General features: G+C 39.4%; 1 protein-coding gene across 7 annotated transcripts in view; it reads left to right on the top strand.

Annotated features, from left to right (window-relative positions):
- LOC124633502 overlaps positions 1 to 19,483 on the top strand; it is an 89,138-nt gene extending 69,655 nt beyond the window's left edge. For 5 of the 7 annotated variants that reach the window (XM_047168741.1, XM_047168743.1, XM_047168745.1 and 2 more), the window contains 7 exons: positions 3,537 to 3,683; positions 10,807 to 13,262; positions 13,345 to 13,567; positions 13,656 to 14,374; positions 14,657 to 14,839; positions 16,659 to 16,820; positions 17,302 to 19,483. In XM_047168741.1, the coding sequence (XP_047024697.1) occupies positions 3,537 to 3,683; positions 10,807 to 13,262; positions 13,345 to 13,567; positions 13,656 to 14,374; positions 14,657 to 14,839; positions 16,659 to 16,820; positions 17,302 to 17,535 (4,124 nt within the window). In that variant the 3' untranslated portion in view covers positions 17,536 to 19,483. The remainder of the gene's footprint in view (positions 1 to 3,536; positions 3,684 to 10,806; positions 13,263 to 13,344; positions 13,568 to 13,655; positions 14,375 to 14,656; positions 14,840 to 16,658; positions 16,821 to 17,301) is intronic. The other 2 variants (XM_047168744.1, XM_047168747.1) reach the window with 1 other exon arrangement.
- Positions 19,484 to 19,495: the final 12 nt, after the last annotated feature.

The following is a 19,495-nucleotide window of genomic DNA, read 5'->3' on the forward strand; positions in this document are numbered from 1 at the left end:
GTATTATACGTATCAAGATTATTGACGCGATAAGTAAATGGATATTTATTCATTAAAAATGTGATAGGCACTTATGATAACTTTTAGCACTGATTTAAAAAATATTTAATGATTAATTTTTATATCTTTTATTTACTTAATGGAACAGTATATTTTTATGCACAAAATACATACACGATTACTTTCCGAACTAAATCATTATAATTTTTTGGTTAAAAATATTTCTATGGTTCTTTGAAGAATGCAGTCTCTCAGTCAGTCACTTTATTTGTACTCAATGTGTATGTTGTGCCGTGTACGTTCGCGACGGACTGAGACGACGCTATACGTTCGAAGGAGACAAAAGTACAAGCACGTGCTTCCTTTCATAATTTTTGTTTTGGCTCCTCGCCCCGCTGCTACTCGGATATTTCTTCTCGTTGTGGGAATTTGTTTCATAAGAAGTAGCAGATATTCTTTAGGTATTTATTTCTACAAGAAAGAGTATTCTGAGTCTAGTGTAATTCTCAGGGTTCCATGCCGCGTTTTGTATAAGGTCTATTTTTATTTTCGAAAACTATTTATTTATTTATTTTCGCGGTCACTGCTTCCTAGCCACACAAATATGTAGGTACCTAGTTTATAATGCCGACACATGAGGAACCCAGACAAAACTTAGAACACAACCGATGTGGATAACGCGTTGGGCTTAGAATTTTGTGAGCCTGTCTAAGCGAGAATCTAGGTGAATAAAGTTCAGATTTAGTATTTAGACTAGTTTAGAAACATTCAAGATTTGTTCGAAGAAATAATTCCTCTGGGGGATTTTTGGGAATGCATCACCCGAGAAATCTTCCGATGTTCGTAGATTGTTTTCTATTCTGATAAATAACTTTCTTCGAGTAGGCATGTAAGGTGTACCCTTGTATTGTACAATAGCCGACAGGGCACCAGGTCGTAATAACGCGTCCAAATGAATTAAAATATAAATTAGTGAGAAACCGGTCCAAACCGGTTGGCGATCAGCTGGGCGGCACATAGGTACCTACTACATATAGGTACCTATATTGTACGGGGCACGTCCGGCACACGGTCCGTTCCGATGTATTTAGTTAGCCTGACAAATGTTGCATTGACGGCAAAGCGCTATTGACACAGGAATTCCGCCAATAAATCCACACTAATTCCAACTTCCTGACCAATAATTTTAATGTAAATATCAGTTTGTTAGAGAACTTTGGGCTATAGAATACCTACTTACTTCAGATAGAACTACTTTTTAAATTTCTACCTGAACTTCTATCTGGGTTTGCGATGTTTTCTAAGAACTCTGTTAAAACAGCGGAAAGAAGCTAAGTTATTTTATTCAAAGAAATAGGTAATTATTGGTAGGTATACTTACTTTTGGCATAACTTGATCTAGGTGGGTGGTTATTGGTTAGCAGCAAAATTTGGAGCCTATAAGTGTACCTATGTGGCCCATACATATCCCCCTTCCATCCTTGTCACGTCACGGTGGAACTTTACTGAAGCAGTTTCTGCGCAGATACTTAGGTACATACTCGCGCAATGTTCCGTGACGACAAAAAGTTTGTCCATTATCTTCAACCTAAGTTCTTACTGTTAATTGTGATCGGAAATCAGAATAGGTAGGTAAGTACTACTTAATCTGAAATCCTTAAAGGTCCAAACTCTCGACTGCTCATTCGTAAACTTCAAAATTCTCAGGATACATCGCACGAAGCGCGCAACCAGCAAAACGATGGCAAAACATTTAGGGTGCTGTTCTCAAATTAATAGCTCTAGTGTCTAAGCAAGTAGCTATAGAGCTACCTGCGTCTATCCAAATAAATCATAATTCTTCTGTCCTCATGCTACTTTTAAATACCCGATCATATGCGCACTTAGGTTCTTTTATGCTTAGGTAGGGCTTTGTGATTCCATATCTTCATCGGTATTTAGTCATTTCATCTTTCACCATCTTTCTAGATATATCTAAGTATCTGTTTTCTCTCCTTTTGGAGTATTTTGCCCTGTCCTGAAGTCTTCCACGTCCACCTCTCTAAACTACCTTAAGATGTTTGGAAAAAACGACTACGGCATTTTTTACGAAGGGTTAATGATGATGTTCAAATCAATATCTTTGGTTCCTGGTTCGATGATCGTTTGTCATCTTAACATATACTTAGTATAATGATTAAAACATATTGTTTAATTTGATAAGATACCGAGATACTATTTTAATAAGTACTTAAGTAGATAGACATATTTTGGCAAGTCATCACTTTTAGATAGAAAGATCTAGCTGTCAGATGCCTTGTGAAGTCAAGACTTTTTATAGGTAAAGACCTTTATTTTAGGGTGCTATCTAAACGCGCCAACAATAATGTCAACGTGATAATTAGCACGCAATTAAGGACCCAAATGTTGTTCAGTTTTAACGGACTTCAATCGATGCATTGACGATCAAATCACAACAGCTTATCTAAATGATGCCATAGATATCCCATCAAAGCTAAATCATAAGAATTCCCCGTAAATCTTCATTAGATGCCTTTAGAAAAGTAAAGATAGATAGCATGCAATCAGGCCTACTATTCATTAGAGTTTCTTATGAAAGCCTAACAAGAAGTGCGTTTCTCGCTACATTTGCATAAGAATTAATTTGACTGCGTGACGTTTGAAAAAACCGTCTGCTGTCTACTTTATAAAACAATACTTAATTATTAATTCTAGACAGGTATCTTCGACATATTCGTGATTAAACTTGCGTGTTTTTTTAAATCTCACTCATCATAATTTTTAATTTTAGATTGAAATAAGTAATCGTTGGCGCCACTTGCAATGTTCATTAGACTGAAGATATAATGTATGGTGTTTGCTTAATGTACCTACAGGTTATGCGAATCTAAGTTTACCTGTACATATTTACGTACTCATTGGAAGGTGGTGATCTACTTTGTGAAAATTATGAGATCTTAAAGAAAATCTGCGATTCTTACTAAGTTTTACATAATTTGTGTTTAGAAGCGGCTTTTCGGCACTTCTGCCTTGGATGGTCCAAAAGACTTTTAATCGATGATTGATCATCTGTTTATCAGAAATAGATTCTCTCATTTAGGTACCTAAATGAAAATAAATTAACATTGTTATTTTTAAGTAATTTTCGTGGCACAATCGAATGATTTTCATTTACTTAAACAGAAAAAAGCACAAGAATTCTAGAGGAATACGAAAGCAGCTTTGCAACTAAGTGCCAATTTTGTTTTAGCTTTTTGTTCGACCTGAATAACTTTATGGTCCTATTTTTTGTTTTTAAGCATCTTTTCAATCATTTTAATTAAAAACCTGATTGTGCAACTTCAAGTTTCAAAAATACATAGTGAACTTGGCCAGCAGCATTTCTCGTCACTTTCTGAGGAGTGTTGTTTGCTCTTTTATTATCATTGTAAAAACAGCATGTGTGAAATATTTCAATGAATGTTTTTTTTTTATTAACGACGTGTGAAGTATTAGGAGTGCAATAAAATATAGCGTTGTTCGTTGTGTCGCTGCAGCCACGTCACTGTGTTGTTGTGCAGACGCGGCGCAGGCGGCCATGACGGTCGGCGTGGCGAACGTGCTCTGCGACGAACGCCCCGCCCCGCTGGCGTGGCCGGCCCCGCCCACCGCCGCGCCGCCCGCGCCTCTCTGGCCGTACCCCGGTGAGTCACCTCCTACCGATATCTGCGACCCTGGTAGCTACGCGCCAACTGCATTGCGAGACCGCCGTTTCAGCGACATCGGACCCCGGCCAGAAATGAAAATTTAACACTGCCGCACTAATTCTTTAGCCGGTATAACTATCTCTTTCTTTTTCCGAAAACTAAAAGGAGATAGGAAGTAGGTATAAGTAAAAACGGCGCCTAATTCTGAGCGAGAATGCCGCCCGATTAGATATACCACCTCTTCAGTCATGTTGCTTTGGTAGCAGCATTGCAACTGTACTCGTCCGGTCAATACTCGTTGTTGACCGGTTTGGGTAACCCGGCCGACATGAGTGGGATGCCTGCCTCCTACTTTCTTCCCACGAATATTGTGCTCGCAAAGTGTGTTCTGAAATCGGTCGGGTTTTATAATGACGACAAGTTCGCGCGTCGCTACTTTGGCGCTTTTTTGTCTAACTTTTTAAGTTGTATTGTTTTTTTTTTTTACGTTATTTTTAAAGCACACTTTTATGTTTTTTGTATTGTTTTTTTAAGAAGCATATAGGTATCTTTTTAGATAACAGTAGATATTTTAATGGCACTTACCTAAATGTATAGTTTCTCAACAAAGAACAAAAATAATAAAGTAGGTATATTTTTGGTTAGAAAAATAGAAAAAAATAGGCTGGTTCTCAGTTTCGGCAAGGTATTTAGGTAATTGAATATTTGAAAAAGGAAAAATCGTTAATCAAATAGGTAAACTAGGTAAAAATCCAATGCATTTTTCACACTTACCTATCCAATCACCCGTGATTCTTACCAATACTTACCTAAAATTACCAAAATCACCTCTATAAAAAAAATACAGATTACCTATAATTAATGCGGAACCACGCATAACCTCACCAAACCTCGTAACCCGATATCGTTTATTATGTCTTTAAGGCTACAACGGGCCATTCATCGAGCAGTTTTTATCTGCATCCCATCATTAGGTATAAATTAATGAAATCCCGCCATTAAAGCGATGGCGTTGGATTTCGCACTCGTTTCCAACGTATTGTTCAATGAAAGACTGTGGAGACAAAACGTTAATTTAGACGATGTGTGAATGGGATGAATAGGGGTTTGGAATGCTTCTAATGACAGTATTCAGGATTTTCGATAGTACTAGCTTACCTTTGATTTTCTAGGTAATGGCACCTGTATTGTAAATCAGTTTTTGGTAATTGCTCGCCATACTTTCGCAGCAGCGTTTGGTTAGAGTAGTGGTTATAATCATCGGCAAGGATATTGAGCCCTGACTGCCTGACTATTTATTGCCTTAAGTGTACAGTGCGCAAAGCGATCCCCACTCTTCCGCAGAGAGCTCATTATCCGTGCCGATAACTATACCAAACTTTTTAATTACGCGAGCCCTTCTTTATTTGTCATTTATAAACTATCCATTGCAAGCGTTCCAGTGGATGCTTAGAAAAAGATGAAATGAATTGGATTTTGGTTGACGAATCTGTCAGGGAGAATGACCATCCAAGAAACAAAAAATAGAAGAAGTAAGCATGATATCTGAATAAGTTTCCAAATAAGAATAAGTAGGTAAGACTACGTAACTCTCAGAAAAGTATCTCTATTGTCGGAATTCCAACATTACATGAACATCGTGGTATCTAAAGTTATTTTAAACGTCAGATGCTACATGAAGAACTATTAAGGCGTCAGTCAAATATCAGAAAGGCAGATACTTAGGTAACTAAACCCTATAACAGACAGGTATCTAGATTACTGGCTGTTATTGTGTCACTCATTCGACACAGGAATTTAAAATCTACGGGGTGCAGCGTGTAAACTGTATACTTCTGTGTGCGGCTTAACTAATGAATAGACAGTACGAAGAAGTTAGCTACAATCACCTTCAAAAAGTAGTACTTAAAACAGATCTAAATTTTCAAACCTGCTAAACGCTTAGGAGTCGTCAATAATTTATTTACCGAGTGTTCATCTGCTTTCTGTGAATTTTAGGATGTTAAGCAAATGGCGTTTGTGTTAATGTGTTAGGTACTTTTGAAAATTTTGATTTGTTCAGCTTCCGTTCGTATTTAACGAACTTCCAATCTACCATTATTTTGTCAGTTATTCTCCAGAAAAAAAAAAAATCTTGAGAATAACTGTGCTGTTTTTCTTCGTCTGTTGATTCCCTTGTCTGTTAGAATCACATCATCGCTTCATGCTTTGCCTGTCAATTGGGTCAATTACGTATTTTTCAACTCAAGTGTTCCTTTCAGCTTCACGTGTCAAATCAAAAAGTCCACTCTGATGCTAAAATGACTTTCCTAGTTAAAAAGGCCCTCAATCTTTTTAAAAATGCTTAAGTTTGCTAAGTACTTACTTATGTTTCTTGTTTTTCCTTAAGTTATGACATTAAAGTGCTACTGTACTTAGTAATTGCCATATTAAAATATTATCATTATTCATTAATAAAGGTTAAACTGGTAGCTAAAGATCAATTGAGATTATATCGACTTTATTAGTATTATACAATGGGTAGTTAAGTAGAAACCTGTAATAAATTACGATAAGCTTGTATTTCTCTCGAGTAAGTATGAGGGCGTGAATTCGATTCCAGGTCAGGCAAGTACCAATGCAACTTTTCTAAGTTTGTATGTACTTTCTAAGTATATCTTAAACACCAATCCCGCTCGATTCCTTGTTTCAGATGGCACGTTAAACTGTAGGTCCCGGCTGTAATTGAACATCCTTGGCAGTCGTTACGGGTAGTCAGAAGCCAATAAGTCTGACGACAGTCTAACCAAGGGGTATCGGGTTTCCCGGGTAACTAGGTTGAGGAGGTCAGATAGACAGTCGCTCCTTGTAAAGCACTGGTAGGTACTCAGCCGCATCCGGTTAGACTGCCGGTTAGAAGCCGACCTCAACATAGTTGGGAAAAAGGCTCTGAAAATGATGAAGCTTGCATTTCTAATTAATGCAGTAAGTCAAAGGAAAACTGCAGTAAGTACCTAACTACAGTTAACGTTCAGTTGGACAAGTTAATAGAGATATATTACCCGGAGATAAGTATGTGGGTTTATTTGAATAAGTTAATATTTATATCTGTTAGAATATTACAATGTTAGTCAAGTCGCTTGAATGACGACGTAACTAACGTTGATGTAAAACTACCAATTGCAAAATGAATACCTACAATGTTTATTGGATTTATCAATGAAAATTATCTTGTTTTTAAATATGATTTTCATGCTGACTGTAAAATTGATTAAATTCGTACGTAGGTAGGTAGGTGTAGACTGTAGTTTTAATTGGGCATAGGCTAGGTATGTGTAAGTTTTGTAGTATGTACCTTTGTACCTATGCTATGGAAATAGAAATCAATAAAGGGTGAAATTATAGCTTAGAACCAAGACGATGAGCGTAAAAATTGTGTGCACTTAAAAAAATGAGCTTTCATCGAGACGATTTAGGTATTCATAGAGAAAACATCACTCAATGGAGTAGCAAGTTACAGAAATAGAAAAGCGTTCTTAGAGGCTATCTTGGAAGTAAACTTACTTTGACGTAGGTAGTTAGGTAGGTAAATAATATCTAAAAGATTAATAAAAACTAAGTATTGCTAACTAATTTCTAATCCTCACACCGGTTTCTTAATAAGCCACTCGAAAATAACGCGCTCGTAAACTAATACTCCCAGTACAGTAATCACCAAATATTTCTCACGTGTTGACCACTTTAAACTAAATGACGTCATACGTCTTAAAGACGGCAAAAAATATCGCGAGGATCCATCGCTCACCCGCATCCATCCGCTAAATCGTTCCCCACGAACGGAACTCTGTCACTTCCACGCGATAAATTATAACACCATAAAAAAACATAAAAACTCATTTATCGATAAACCGGAGTCGACTTACGTGCAGCCCTAACAATTATCGCTCCGCCCACGTAACTCCGCCCACTTTGCGTCTCGGCCAATAAGAAGCCGTCGGTTTTGTAAAGGCAGTCCTTTATCTTCGCCGCCTCGATCTTTTTAGTGTTGTGAATGAGTTTTTTTGCGTTTATGTTTTTGTTGTAATAACAAGTTGTGTGGTAATGGCGATTTTTGCGGCGTCTGACACCTCACGCGACCGTTGAAGAAATAACGCTCGCTACAATGATTGATGGCAACGTAATTGGTGCCTTTGATACATATCTGATAAGGAAATTATAATTTGATACGTGTTTAGTGCGATAAACTTTTGTAAACAGGAAGGGAAAATTGTATTTATTTGCATACCTAGTTACAACCGATAATTATTATTTTTGTTTTTGTTATTTGCATGGGCGCGCATTGTTCCTATTTCGATCCCAATGTAATGCGAGTTTAAAGGATTGTGCCCAGATAGCGTTGCCAAAAGTATGCAAAGTCGGCAGTAAAACCCATTGGTACCTAGGTACCTTCTTAAACACTACCTACCTATAGGTCATCATCATCATCATCAGCCTATCGCAGTCCACTGCTGGACATAGGCCTCTCCAAGTGCACGCCACTGAGATCGAGGCTAAATTCCTCCTACCTATAGGTAATAATACCTTTTCCGATAAAAAGTAAGTAGGTATATGTTTCTAAATTTTAAATTTAGGTACTTAAGTAAGTAATAGGCAAGTAGATAGCTAAGAAAATAAGGTTTCGCCTAGGTAGGTACTTACTTATGTAGGTAGGTACTAAATCATTTTAATCAGTGCATTATGCACTTAAGTAGGTAAGTGCCTGCTTAACTGCTCAAACAATCAATACAAGCAAATTGAAATGGAGTTTCTTTTTTCCCGATTGCCGAACTCAAAAAGAGCTAATTAGGCAGAGGCGCGAAAATACGTAACTGTACTACGTAGGAACTCAATCTACCTCTACTTAGCCGACTCACCTATAAGTACCTATTCAAAACTTTCTTTTTAACCACAATCAAAAAAGGAGCAGATGACGCCAGGTGTATCTACCTACTTAATACCTGCTTAGGTATTTACCTACTAATACCTACCTATACCTAAGGTAATCAAAGGGAAATAGGTACCTATTTAGAACCTTCAATTAAGTGTTACAGTCGCAAGGCATGAGTCACAACTATAAGTATATTCTCTCCTATGCAAGTAGGCATGTAGGTATACCTATCTACGTATGACTGCAAAAATGTAGGTAGGCACCTAAGTTTGATTCTTGAGGTCCGATTGCTTTGTAAATTCTAAGTTCATTTAGAATTTATATAAGTAAGAAAAGAGTTACCGCGGCCCTGGTACATAGGTACTTAAAGGGCTTAAGAAGCAAAATAATCGGTTTTATTCAGTAAGAGTCTGACAGTCTCTCACCCTGCACCCACAGCGGAAGCCATTTTATGATTTCTCATACAAAAAGGGACCTAAGAGTAGGTCAGAATGACATATGATGGAGTCTTCTATACAAACAAATACTTACTTACCTGCTTAACAGAAAAAAACTAGTTCACATCATCAATCCGAGCGAGACTATTACAAATTCACCACATTACTCAATTTGAACGAAATCAGACTATTTAAAAAAACCGACTGCTTTTTAAAACCGTTTAAAATAAAACGATGCTAATGGTTTCGTTCTGTCTCTTTCTGAAGCACCCATTTCCCGTATGCTCTATCTCTGTCTTCGGTAGGGATGTGGGAAGAATAATGGATTAATTGGAACAGTATTATGCAAGTCATTAAGATGTGTTTGGGCAGCAATGGGAACTTTTAAAAGAATTTTAAGCAATCAATGGTAATTTTTCTGGTGTTTGTTTTTTATTGTCCGATGAAAATCGAAGCGAAATCTTTTGTTTTTAATTAGTATTACCTATACTCCATTTAAAATAACATTAGAAATTTAAGTTAACCTTTTTTACTGTTTGTTCAACTGATTTTGACTTCTATTGCGTTAGTAGTATGATTAATGGCGGCTGCAGTAAATACTTGGTATTGTAACCACTATTTTGCTTTCAATTCCGTTCTTTTGTCTACGGAATAGAAGTCAAAATCGGTTGAACAAACAGTAAAAAAGGTTTACTTAAATTTCTAATGTTATTTTAAATGGAGTATAAGTATCTACGAATGCATTTTTGGGAGAAATGATTACCTACATAGGTACGCCTGCGTGGCTAACTCTCAGAGCATTTTCTAACAGGTATCATATAACTTGCTGATACTTTGGTATGCTTGAATTCACTGTGTACCTATAGATAGGCCTAACTAACCAATTAAGTAGAGCTACCTCCTAGGCTGATAGTGTAAGGGGTAGCTAAGTTAGTTATTACTGCGACATAAAACATACAATATGCACTAAATTGACACTTTTGACATGTCCCTGTAAACAATTTACTTTTCCACCTGCAAACTGCAACTGTAGTTAATAAAATTCATTCATTTATGTTAACGATTAAATAATTACAGCTTACCTACATGAAACAAAAAGTTAACACGTTTTATGTAAATGACTAGGCTTTGTAACAAGAATGGGAAACCTACTCATTACCTACAATAAAACAATATTAATTAACGTGGTAGGAACATATAAACAGGTACCCAATACACATTAGCTTTTCACAATATCAATTAAAAATAATTTTAAGTCATGTTTTTCATCGTAAAAATACAACTGTGCAATTTACTTCAATAACTATCTTCATAAAAAAATCCCGCTGTATTATCTTCACTACATTTAAGTATTAAAAGGCGTTATGAGGAACAATTTCCCACCGTGAACATTAACATTCCTTCTCGTCTCCGGAAACTAACTCAATGCATACTAAACTGTCGGTACTACGCCCGTATTGTCATTGACTCAATGATGAGAGAATACAATTTCTAAATATAAATCTTTATAATACAAATAAATGTGCCGAAATGCAACTGCACGAGTAACTAATGCGACGAAAGCATGACTGGAAAATGTCTAGTGCGGATAAAGTATTTTGTGAAGATTGTGTTGTGGAAGCACTCCCTTCGTTCAATACTCTGTGTCATCCGTCAGTGATATGAATAAGGTCTTTTATAAATGTTAGGCTTGGTTAGGTTTTGTATGGGAAATTGGTAGCCTTTAAGCAAGTCACTTCTTGGCTAAAGTTAACTCATCGTCAAACTCTGATTCCAGCTCAAATGTCGATGGAGAGCATGATGGTCGGCGGAGTAGGAGTGGGCGGCGTCGGGTCCGTGGGCGGCGGCATGTCGGGCGGCTTCCAGCTGGTCCGAGAGCCCACCTCCGGCGCTCTGCTGCTGCTGCCCGCGCCCCCAGACCTGCCCCACGCCGTCGTCTGGGGAGGCATGCCCTACCAGTCAGCGCCCTTGCTGCTACCCCAAGCGCCCCACCCATCACACCATCTACAACTCCTACCAGGAGACCTCCTCGCCAGCACGGCAACGTTACAACATACCCACACGCATTCTACGCGCCTGGTAACACTCGCGCCAGCGCCGCAGCCACAACCACATCCAGCGCACACGGCAGACAAAAGAAAACCAATCATCCAGCCTCTCATCACACCACATTTAATAAAAATCGAACCGGAACCACAGCATGAGAAACCGCAACCAACTTATGCCCCTGAACCAGTTCCGCAGCCGCTGATCACGACGCATCTGTATTATCAGCCTGATTACTCGGAGCAGGCGTGTCGGAGTCAGGCGACGTCACCGGCAGCCCCGCCTACGCCACCTCCTGAGGCTCCTGAGCTCCCGGCACACAGAGACGCGTCCAACCAAACTGATCACATCGATGAGGAGGATGAATCACCAAATCATGCCGATGAAGATGAAAGGGATGTGGCGTGCGTTGGCGTTGCGCACTACCCTGAAGATAACATGCTGCATGGTCAGACGCAATTATTACAGCCTCCGTCCATGGATAGTGCTGAAGAGTCGTCTTCCGAGGGTTTGACAAACAATGTAATAGGAGCCGTTGAAAAAGCAATAGATACAATGGAAAGGGATGATGGTTTAGATAACTCCAGTAGCAATGCTTCCAACGATCTAGTAATAGATACAGCGAGAACTACGCCAGTGCAACACGCCAGGCCACCAGTAGATGTTAGTGGCTTGGAGCTACTGTCGAACAGTATCGAGCAGTTTGAACGCACGACGCCAGGAACAAGCATGCCCACATTAGATCCGACTCCGTTGACCGTTGATACGAGAACACCGACTAAACTAAATATTCTTATAAAGACATCACCTAAATCCCCTCCGAGAACTGAGGCAGAACCACACAGGCGGTTTGAATTTCCACCGACAGATCCTACTACCAGTGAACAAGCTAAACCTTCGCTTGACGGCTTAGGCTTATTGTGTGCCCTAGCTGAACAGAGATTTATGGAGGAAGTAGTGGAAAAACCTCCTCCAAGCATGCCCCTTGTAGCCCGTCCCTTTATCAAGAGTGAACCTTTATTAAGTCCCACCGAAAGGAGTCGTTCCGCAGATTCTTCTACTATTAAGAAAGACAGGCACAGGCATAGGGAAGGCGATTCTAGTGGCGAGAGGAGAAAAATAAGAAGCCGTGATCGTGAGGAAAGGTTACGGCATAAACTGGAAAAAATGCGCCGACACAAACGAGATAGAGAAAGGGACGAAGGTAGGAGTAGTGGAGGAGAACTAGAAACAAGTCTGAGACGTGTCACGGCGTGCTCGTGCAACTCTGTGACCTGCACGCATAACACTAACGTCCGGTCGGCGCATGCCCTTGCCAGTGCCATTGAAAAAGACATGCGTGAGAGATTATTAGCACTGGAAAGGCAGTTTGATGAGAGGAAAGCTCAATTAAAAGCTTTAACCCCACCTTTACCGACTCTATCAGCATCTACGACACCATCCACGCCGGCATTGTCACCCGATTCTGACAGAGGATCATCAAAGAAACGTAAAGTTGGGAGACCACGTAAAGTCTCCAGTCCAGACTCTACTGAGACAATTGTAGCAAAGAAGCCAAAATCTAAGAGTAGTCTTGTAGGCTACCTTTTGGCCAAAGGCAAGCTCAAAGGTGGCATTTTGTGTACTAGAGGGGAGCCTTCAAGGGAGGATATCAACCGGACAAGCAAAGTGCGTCCGAAGTTGAAAGCGGAACCGATCATGAAGGCATGTTCTGACCCAGAAGAAGCCGAGTGGGCTCTAAACCGATCTGCGAGCTCTTCTATGGAGAGTCTCAATGAAGTGCGACAAAAGAATAGGGAGAAGGTTGATCGTCTAGCTCGGAAACATTCGAGGGACGACATTCCCGAACTAGAATTCGCGCTACGGCGTGCAAGTGCGTCTAGTGACAGTGATAAAGAAAGGAGACGTGCTAAAAAGAGGCGAAAGAGTCACAAATCTAAAGAAAGGACTGGCGAGGAGGTAAAAGAACCGCCTGCAGAGCCGGCTGCACTTCCACCGATATCTAAGTGTACGCTAACAGAAGACAAGTTAGACCAGTCGCCTAGAGTACTTACAGCTATGGGAGGGCTGTTCTATGCGGGGAAACTGAGCGCTGTGACGGCTCCAGATGTGTATGCCATCACATTAGATGGCGAAAGGGGTAATAAGCCGCACATATTGTCGAGAGAAGAAACTCTGAGAGACGCGGTAAGTGTTGATATACATACGTTCAAAGTACATAATTAAAAATTTATTGTCATTTATTTATAAATCATTTTCATTATTTCAGATCTTAGAAGTGAGTCCCACATCAGTGACGGAACTGCCGTCAGGTACTAGAGTATGTGCCTACTGGTCTCAGCAGTACAGATGCTTGTATCCTGGTACCGTGGCAGTCTCCTCACCAGACCCTCATGATGACAAGTTTGTAGCTGTCGAGTTCGACGACGGAGATTCTGGCAGAATAGCCATTGAGGATATTAGGTTCCTAGAACCAAATTATCCTGTTGTAGGTCAGTATCGTAGCTACCTCTTATTGCATGTGGTTCTAGTACTTCAATCACTTCTCGTAAATTGACGTATTGTTTTGTTATGTTACAGAATATGAAAATCCGTTGTTCACGCTCGGTAAAAGAAGAAGAAATACGAGTGTTAGTGGTGTAAGCACAGAAGAGAAAAAGGTCCCCACTGTGACCGTAATACCCCTAGCTGCCACAAGTTTAAGCACTGAAGTTAAGCCACCAGTGGTAGAACCAGTGGTCGTCAAACCAAAAGACGATGAAGACCGACATAAAGACAGAAAAAAACTCAAAAAGCATCGAAAAGACAAAATAAAACGTCATTCCAGTGAGGACGATCCCAACTCTGTGGAATACGTCAAGAAGAAGAAAAAGAAACACAAATGTTGTGAGGAACATTGTAAACACAGGAGGCATCATAAGAAACATCACAGGAAACACAGGAAAAGGCATCATTCTAGTTGCAAAGAACATTCTAGTTCATCTGGTGACGATCAACAAAGAGTTAAATCATCTTCCGATTACATTGACTCGAACAAATCGAATGAAGACTCTGTCGACTCTAACGACAGACTTTCCACGTTAATCGCAGTGGAGAAGTCGCCAGAAGACAAAATGAAGACTGTGATAAAGAAAGCGGTTTTGTCCAAGAAGAGTTTGGTCAAGAACGCCGTGCTGGACTTCAGTAATCTGGGCAAAGTCACACTGAAAAAAGAAGAAGAGAGTAAAGACAATTTGAAGGATAGCGGAATAGGATTAGATGAAGAAGCAGCTACGGCATCCACGAGTGATGCGAAAAAGGTACGTTTAGAAGACGCCATTGTTGTTGTTTTATCTTTATAGTTTTTGTCAACTATCTTTAGAGTATCTCACTTTGAGGGACTAATTATGTGTGTTATATGACCGATTGTCAGACTTTCTTTCTCTTGACAACTCCTCTAGGATAATTAATATATTATGCAACCGTCAAGTTCATATGGACTTGGTTTAGAAAGCATCTGCTCTTTTCAATCTAAGTTATTGCTTCACTGTTTCGAGTCACAAGTCGGGTCAGTATTAACTTAATCCTTCCTTTATCCACAGAAGGCGAAACGCCGTACAGTATCATCAACGTCATCGGAAGGCGGTGGAGTAAGCAAGATGGCGGCGTTCCTCCCGGGCGCGGCTCTGTGGCGCTGGCACGGCGCCGCCTACCGCCGCACGGCGCGGCCGCGGCATCGCAAGCTGTTCTACCGCGCCATACAGCGGGGGGATGAGCTACTCAATGTGAGTTATGGTGCCCTGGTACTGCTGACGTAGATTGTGGAGGACTTCATGTTGGTTTACTAAATTCCGATTTGGCAGTGTATATGTTACCGTAAGATTACAAACATCGTTAGATTACAATCTATCTCGAGAGATTGCAAACTGTCGAATTATTGTGAACCGTAACATCTGATTGCAATTTAACGCATTATTTTTCGCTATATTATAATCTATCGATGAGAAATTGTCAAATTGTCAACTGTCCGAAAGCTCTCTCTGATTGGTCAGTCTTTTTGTAAGATCGACCAATCACGACCAGCCGTTCTGTTCCCATGGAGTTCCCGTAGAGTTAGGAATGAAATAGAGGTGTCAGTTAAATAAAATAAATGCTCTTCAAAAATTCTTCAAGTATTAAATTTATATAAAAATAACTCTTATAAAAATACAGTTAGGTATTTTGTCTTCAAATACAAACTAATATTTAAAAATAAAATAAAAGGGGTGCTAATTAAACAGGCTTCTTTTTAATATCATTATTCGCCCCCAAAAATGTATGTTGCCTTCTAAATTACTAAATCAGTCACAATTAATAAAGCGTCGAGCATCTAAATAATACTATCTTAGCCACGAGTTATCTTCCACTCTAAATACAACTCAGCATGGTGCTTATTTTTTTGCATCTAAATTTGTAGCATGCATTCTAACAGTAAACTTCTTAAATACTATGAAATGACATCATAAAAATATTTATTTACCTTCTAATTTTTTTACTCGTACCTACTGAGTTTTTTGTTTAAAATATAACACATCCCATATTAATTGACCCAGCATGGAAGTAAGCATGCAACATGCAGCAAGCATAACTTCTGTCACGGCTCCGGCGCTGCGGGGCTCCGGCGGTCCCATGCGAGCTTATCGTCGCAGATGGTTTTCACGCTCACCACCGCAGCTTCGGCTTGCTGGCCGGCCGAGCCGGCCAGCCTCAGCCGCGGCGGCGAGCGCTGAAACTACCTGCGCCTCAGCTCGCAGGCCGCCTCGCCCCTCCGCGCCTACGCAGTTTTGAATTGCACTCTAGGGGTAGGGCAGACAAGACTACGTGGAGTCGGTTTTGCAGCGATTCGTTTTCGTCACTAACTTCAATTTTTAATACAATTTTTAATTGTGTGTAATTTGAGTCTTAAAAATTAAGTACAATTTTTGATTTTATAAAAAATTAAACCGTCACTTATTTTTGCACGTCAAAGAGCTGTGACACCGGGAGTAGCAAAGAACATTGTCTTTTTTGACGTTCTACCAATCAGCGCGCAAGATGCATTCCGTTCTACGCCAGTTGACAATTTGACCGCTCTACATCGCTCTCGATCTTACAAAAAGACTGACCAATCAGGGAGAGCTTTCGGACAGTTGACAATTTGACAATTTCTCATCGATAGATTATAATATAGCGAAAAATAATGCGTTAAATTGCAATCAAATGTTACGGTTTACAATAATTCGACAGTTTACAATCTCTCGAGATAGATTGTAATCTAACGATGTTTGTAATCTTACGGTGACATATATATAACATCACGGAATTCTCTGTCAACCTGCTTTAGGGATTAATTATATAAATGGCAATGAGATAAATAAGTCTTGTCTTCAGAAGATGAGACAAGTTCTTTACTATTCGTGCCTCAATTTCATCAGAAATCAGCATCTAGATTTCCTTCTTCTTTGTTCAGATTTTCGCTCACAAATCTCTAAGTTTGTAACAATTATTTTGGCGCCTTTACCATTCTATGAATCCAAAAACATTAAAAAAAAACCTGTTCTCAGATTCTATTATTCCGTGTTATAGGTGGGTGACGCGGCAGTGTTCCTGTCGACGGGGCGGCCGGACAGGCCGTACATCGGGCGCATCGTGGCGCTGTGGGAGGCGCGCGGCGCCATGGCAGTGCGCGTTAAGTGGTTCTACCACCCCGAGGAGACTGTCGGCTGCAACGACCAGTTGCACTATCCCGTTAGTACCACTTACTTGCAGATTATAAGAAATGTACATCATAAGGGCGTATTCAGACAGATGACACGCGCCGATCACGCACTGCACCCGTGCACGCGTTCTGCCCGCCTTAAACCCGCACACGCGCTGCATCCGCCTCGCACACGCCTCGCGCCAACATAAACTACTAGGGACGACTACTTCGTTCACTAGGCATAGTGTCTTCCAGGTATCACAACGCGTACGCGGCTCGGGTGCAGAGCGCGGGCAGGACGGGTGCAGGGTTGGCGCGAGGCGGGCGCATGGCGTGCGCGTGTAGACCTCGTTAAATGAAATTTGAGATCTATTGATGCATTATAAGGCTCAAATTGTTATTTAACAAATTTCAATGCGAGTTGGACGCGGGTGGCGTGCGCTGGGCGTGCGCGTGTCGTGTGAACGCGCCCTAAGAAATGTTCAATTTGAATATGCTACTATTTATTATCTTTGCTTTGGTTTCCAGGGTGGCCTCTTTGAATCTCCACACACGGACGAGAACGACGTCCAAACTATATCTCACAAATGCGAGGTGTTGCCGCTCGCGCAGTACAAGGAGCGCATGGGTGACGACCCGGTCAAGTACAGCACGGTATACGACAACAATGACGTATACTACCTCGCCGGGAACTACGACCCCACGCCACAGACGCTGCGCATGGAACCAGACATACCGTTCGCGAACAAAACGACCTCCTAAACGAATCTGTAAACCTAGTACTTTGACTCTGTCATTGTGACAAGTGAAAAGGAAAATGTTCGAAAGAAATTGCAAGTTTAATTTACAGAGTGCAATAACGATCTTGATCGTTTAAATATTTTATTTTCTCAAGTCGCAGTACAGTCACTGTATTGTGACGCAGTAATTTAAAAGTACACATTTTATCTATCTCGGTGTTAGCGTGTTTTAAATAGATTTTCGCAATATGAATGTGTTTCTTCCATTAAACTGATTGTAGCTTGGAGGTATCAGGTCTTAAAGTACAATGTAGATTTTTGAGGCTCAAATTGTGACAATTTTTCACATTCACCCGTCCTTAGGAGACGACTTATATTGACGTAATAAAACTCGAATTATATTAAAAAGTTACCCTCGTTACGTTATATTTAGTGGTATCCATTTGGAATGTTGAATTATTAAGTGGTGTGTGGGCCGAGTTGCGGGGCGCGAGGATCTGTGCGAACTGTTGGTCGATGTGGCGCGACCGAAGGTGATGATATGTGATTTTATTTTTTATACGTGTAGCGCTGTAATGTAATCTCAGTGTATAGATATATTTTCATGTATATTATTCGATTAGATTTTATGTATACGTAGTTTTCCTTGGTATAAATGTCTATTATCTTAAAAATGCAATACTTTTTCAGCTAGTCCCCTCTTTTATTCAAAATTAACCAGTGATTTACATTAGTCTTATTTTGGATAATTTCGGAGAAATATACGAAAATAATGATTGCTTGAGGTTCTTGGAGCTATTTGTTATAATAATATTATTGTTTTTATCAATGATTTTTATATTTTTCTTGGTTGATAATTTTATGTTAATTGAAGTATACTTTTATATCGAAATGGTGCTAGACGCTTGATGCTACTCGTTTACGTTTCGCCGTAGTAACTTAAGATTGTATATAAATAAGTTTGGAACTAGTTGGTATGTGTAAGTTTACGGTTCGTTCGGAATTTTCATTTCATCTGCTTGTACTCCTAAAACGTTGCCATTTTACTGTAATATCTACTTTTATATGTATTTTTATTTAGTACATAACTATATTATTTCGACAGGGTATGTTTGAGCCCTGCTTTTGATCCTTTTATTCATATCTTGAAGTTTAAGGGACTGAAAAGACAGGGATGTAGGTAGGTCGACCAAGGGTAGGACTGTAGGGTAAGTTTTGTACGGATGGCCAAGTTTTTATGGAAATGTTGCAAATCAGCCGGTCGTTGATAAGATGGTTAATAAGGTCGATGAATTGTTATACTTATAAGCTCAAACATCAGAGGAATGGTGGTTAAAGGAGAATGTGGCCAAATGTTATGAAGAAAGTTGGCAGTTAATTGTAATTATGAACTCTCCAATTTATTTGAAATAAAATCACAATGTAATATTATTTGGCGTGCGTCGTACTTTTTTAACGAATAAATAGTTTTAGATGTAGTTTTGTTGTAAGATTTAAGTTAATTTTCAATATAATTTTGCATACTGACAAAAAAGAATATTGGTGACAAAATTGAGACAAATATATTAGAGAAACAAAAGTGCGAATTTCGGTAACAATATTGAAAAAATGTGGTATTTTTATATTAAACGTAAAGTAACATTTTTATTTTTAAAGTATGTGAAGCGAAGTTATTATTACAATAAGTACAAACTTGTTGATGAAAGATATTTGGCTCGGCCCAGTGTACGTATACTAACACAAACAATTTAATTCGTCAAATGTTAAAACAGTGTATAAAAAGCAATAACTGGACGATATAATACTGCGTGCTTAAGACTGTTTTAAATTTTATGAATTAATACTATTCAATCTTAGCGTCTAATAGAATGGGGAAAGCCATAAAAATATTAGAATTAAAGATTAATAATATATCAGCATTGATAATATAAAGATTATAAATACGCTTAAATAAAATATTTTTGGCTGAATTTTGTGTTTTA

Source organism: Helicoverpa zea, chromosome 9 (assembly GCF_022581195.2).
Source record: "Helicoverpa zea isolate HzStark_Cry1AcR chromosome 9, ilHelZeax1.1, whole genome shotgun sequence".
Classification (NCBI taxonomy): Eukaryota; Metazoa; Arthropoda; class Insecta; order Lepidoptera; family Noctuidae; genus Helicoverpa; species Helicoverpa zea.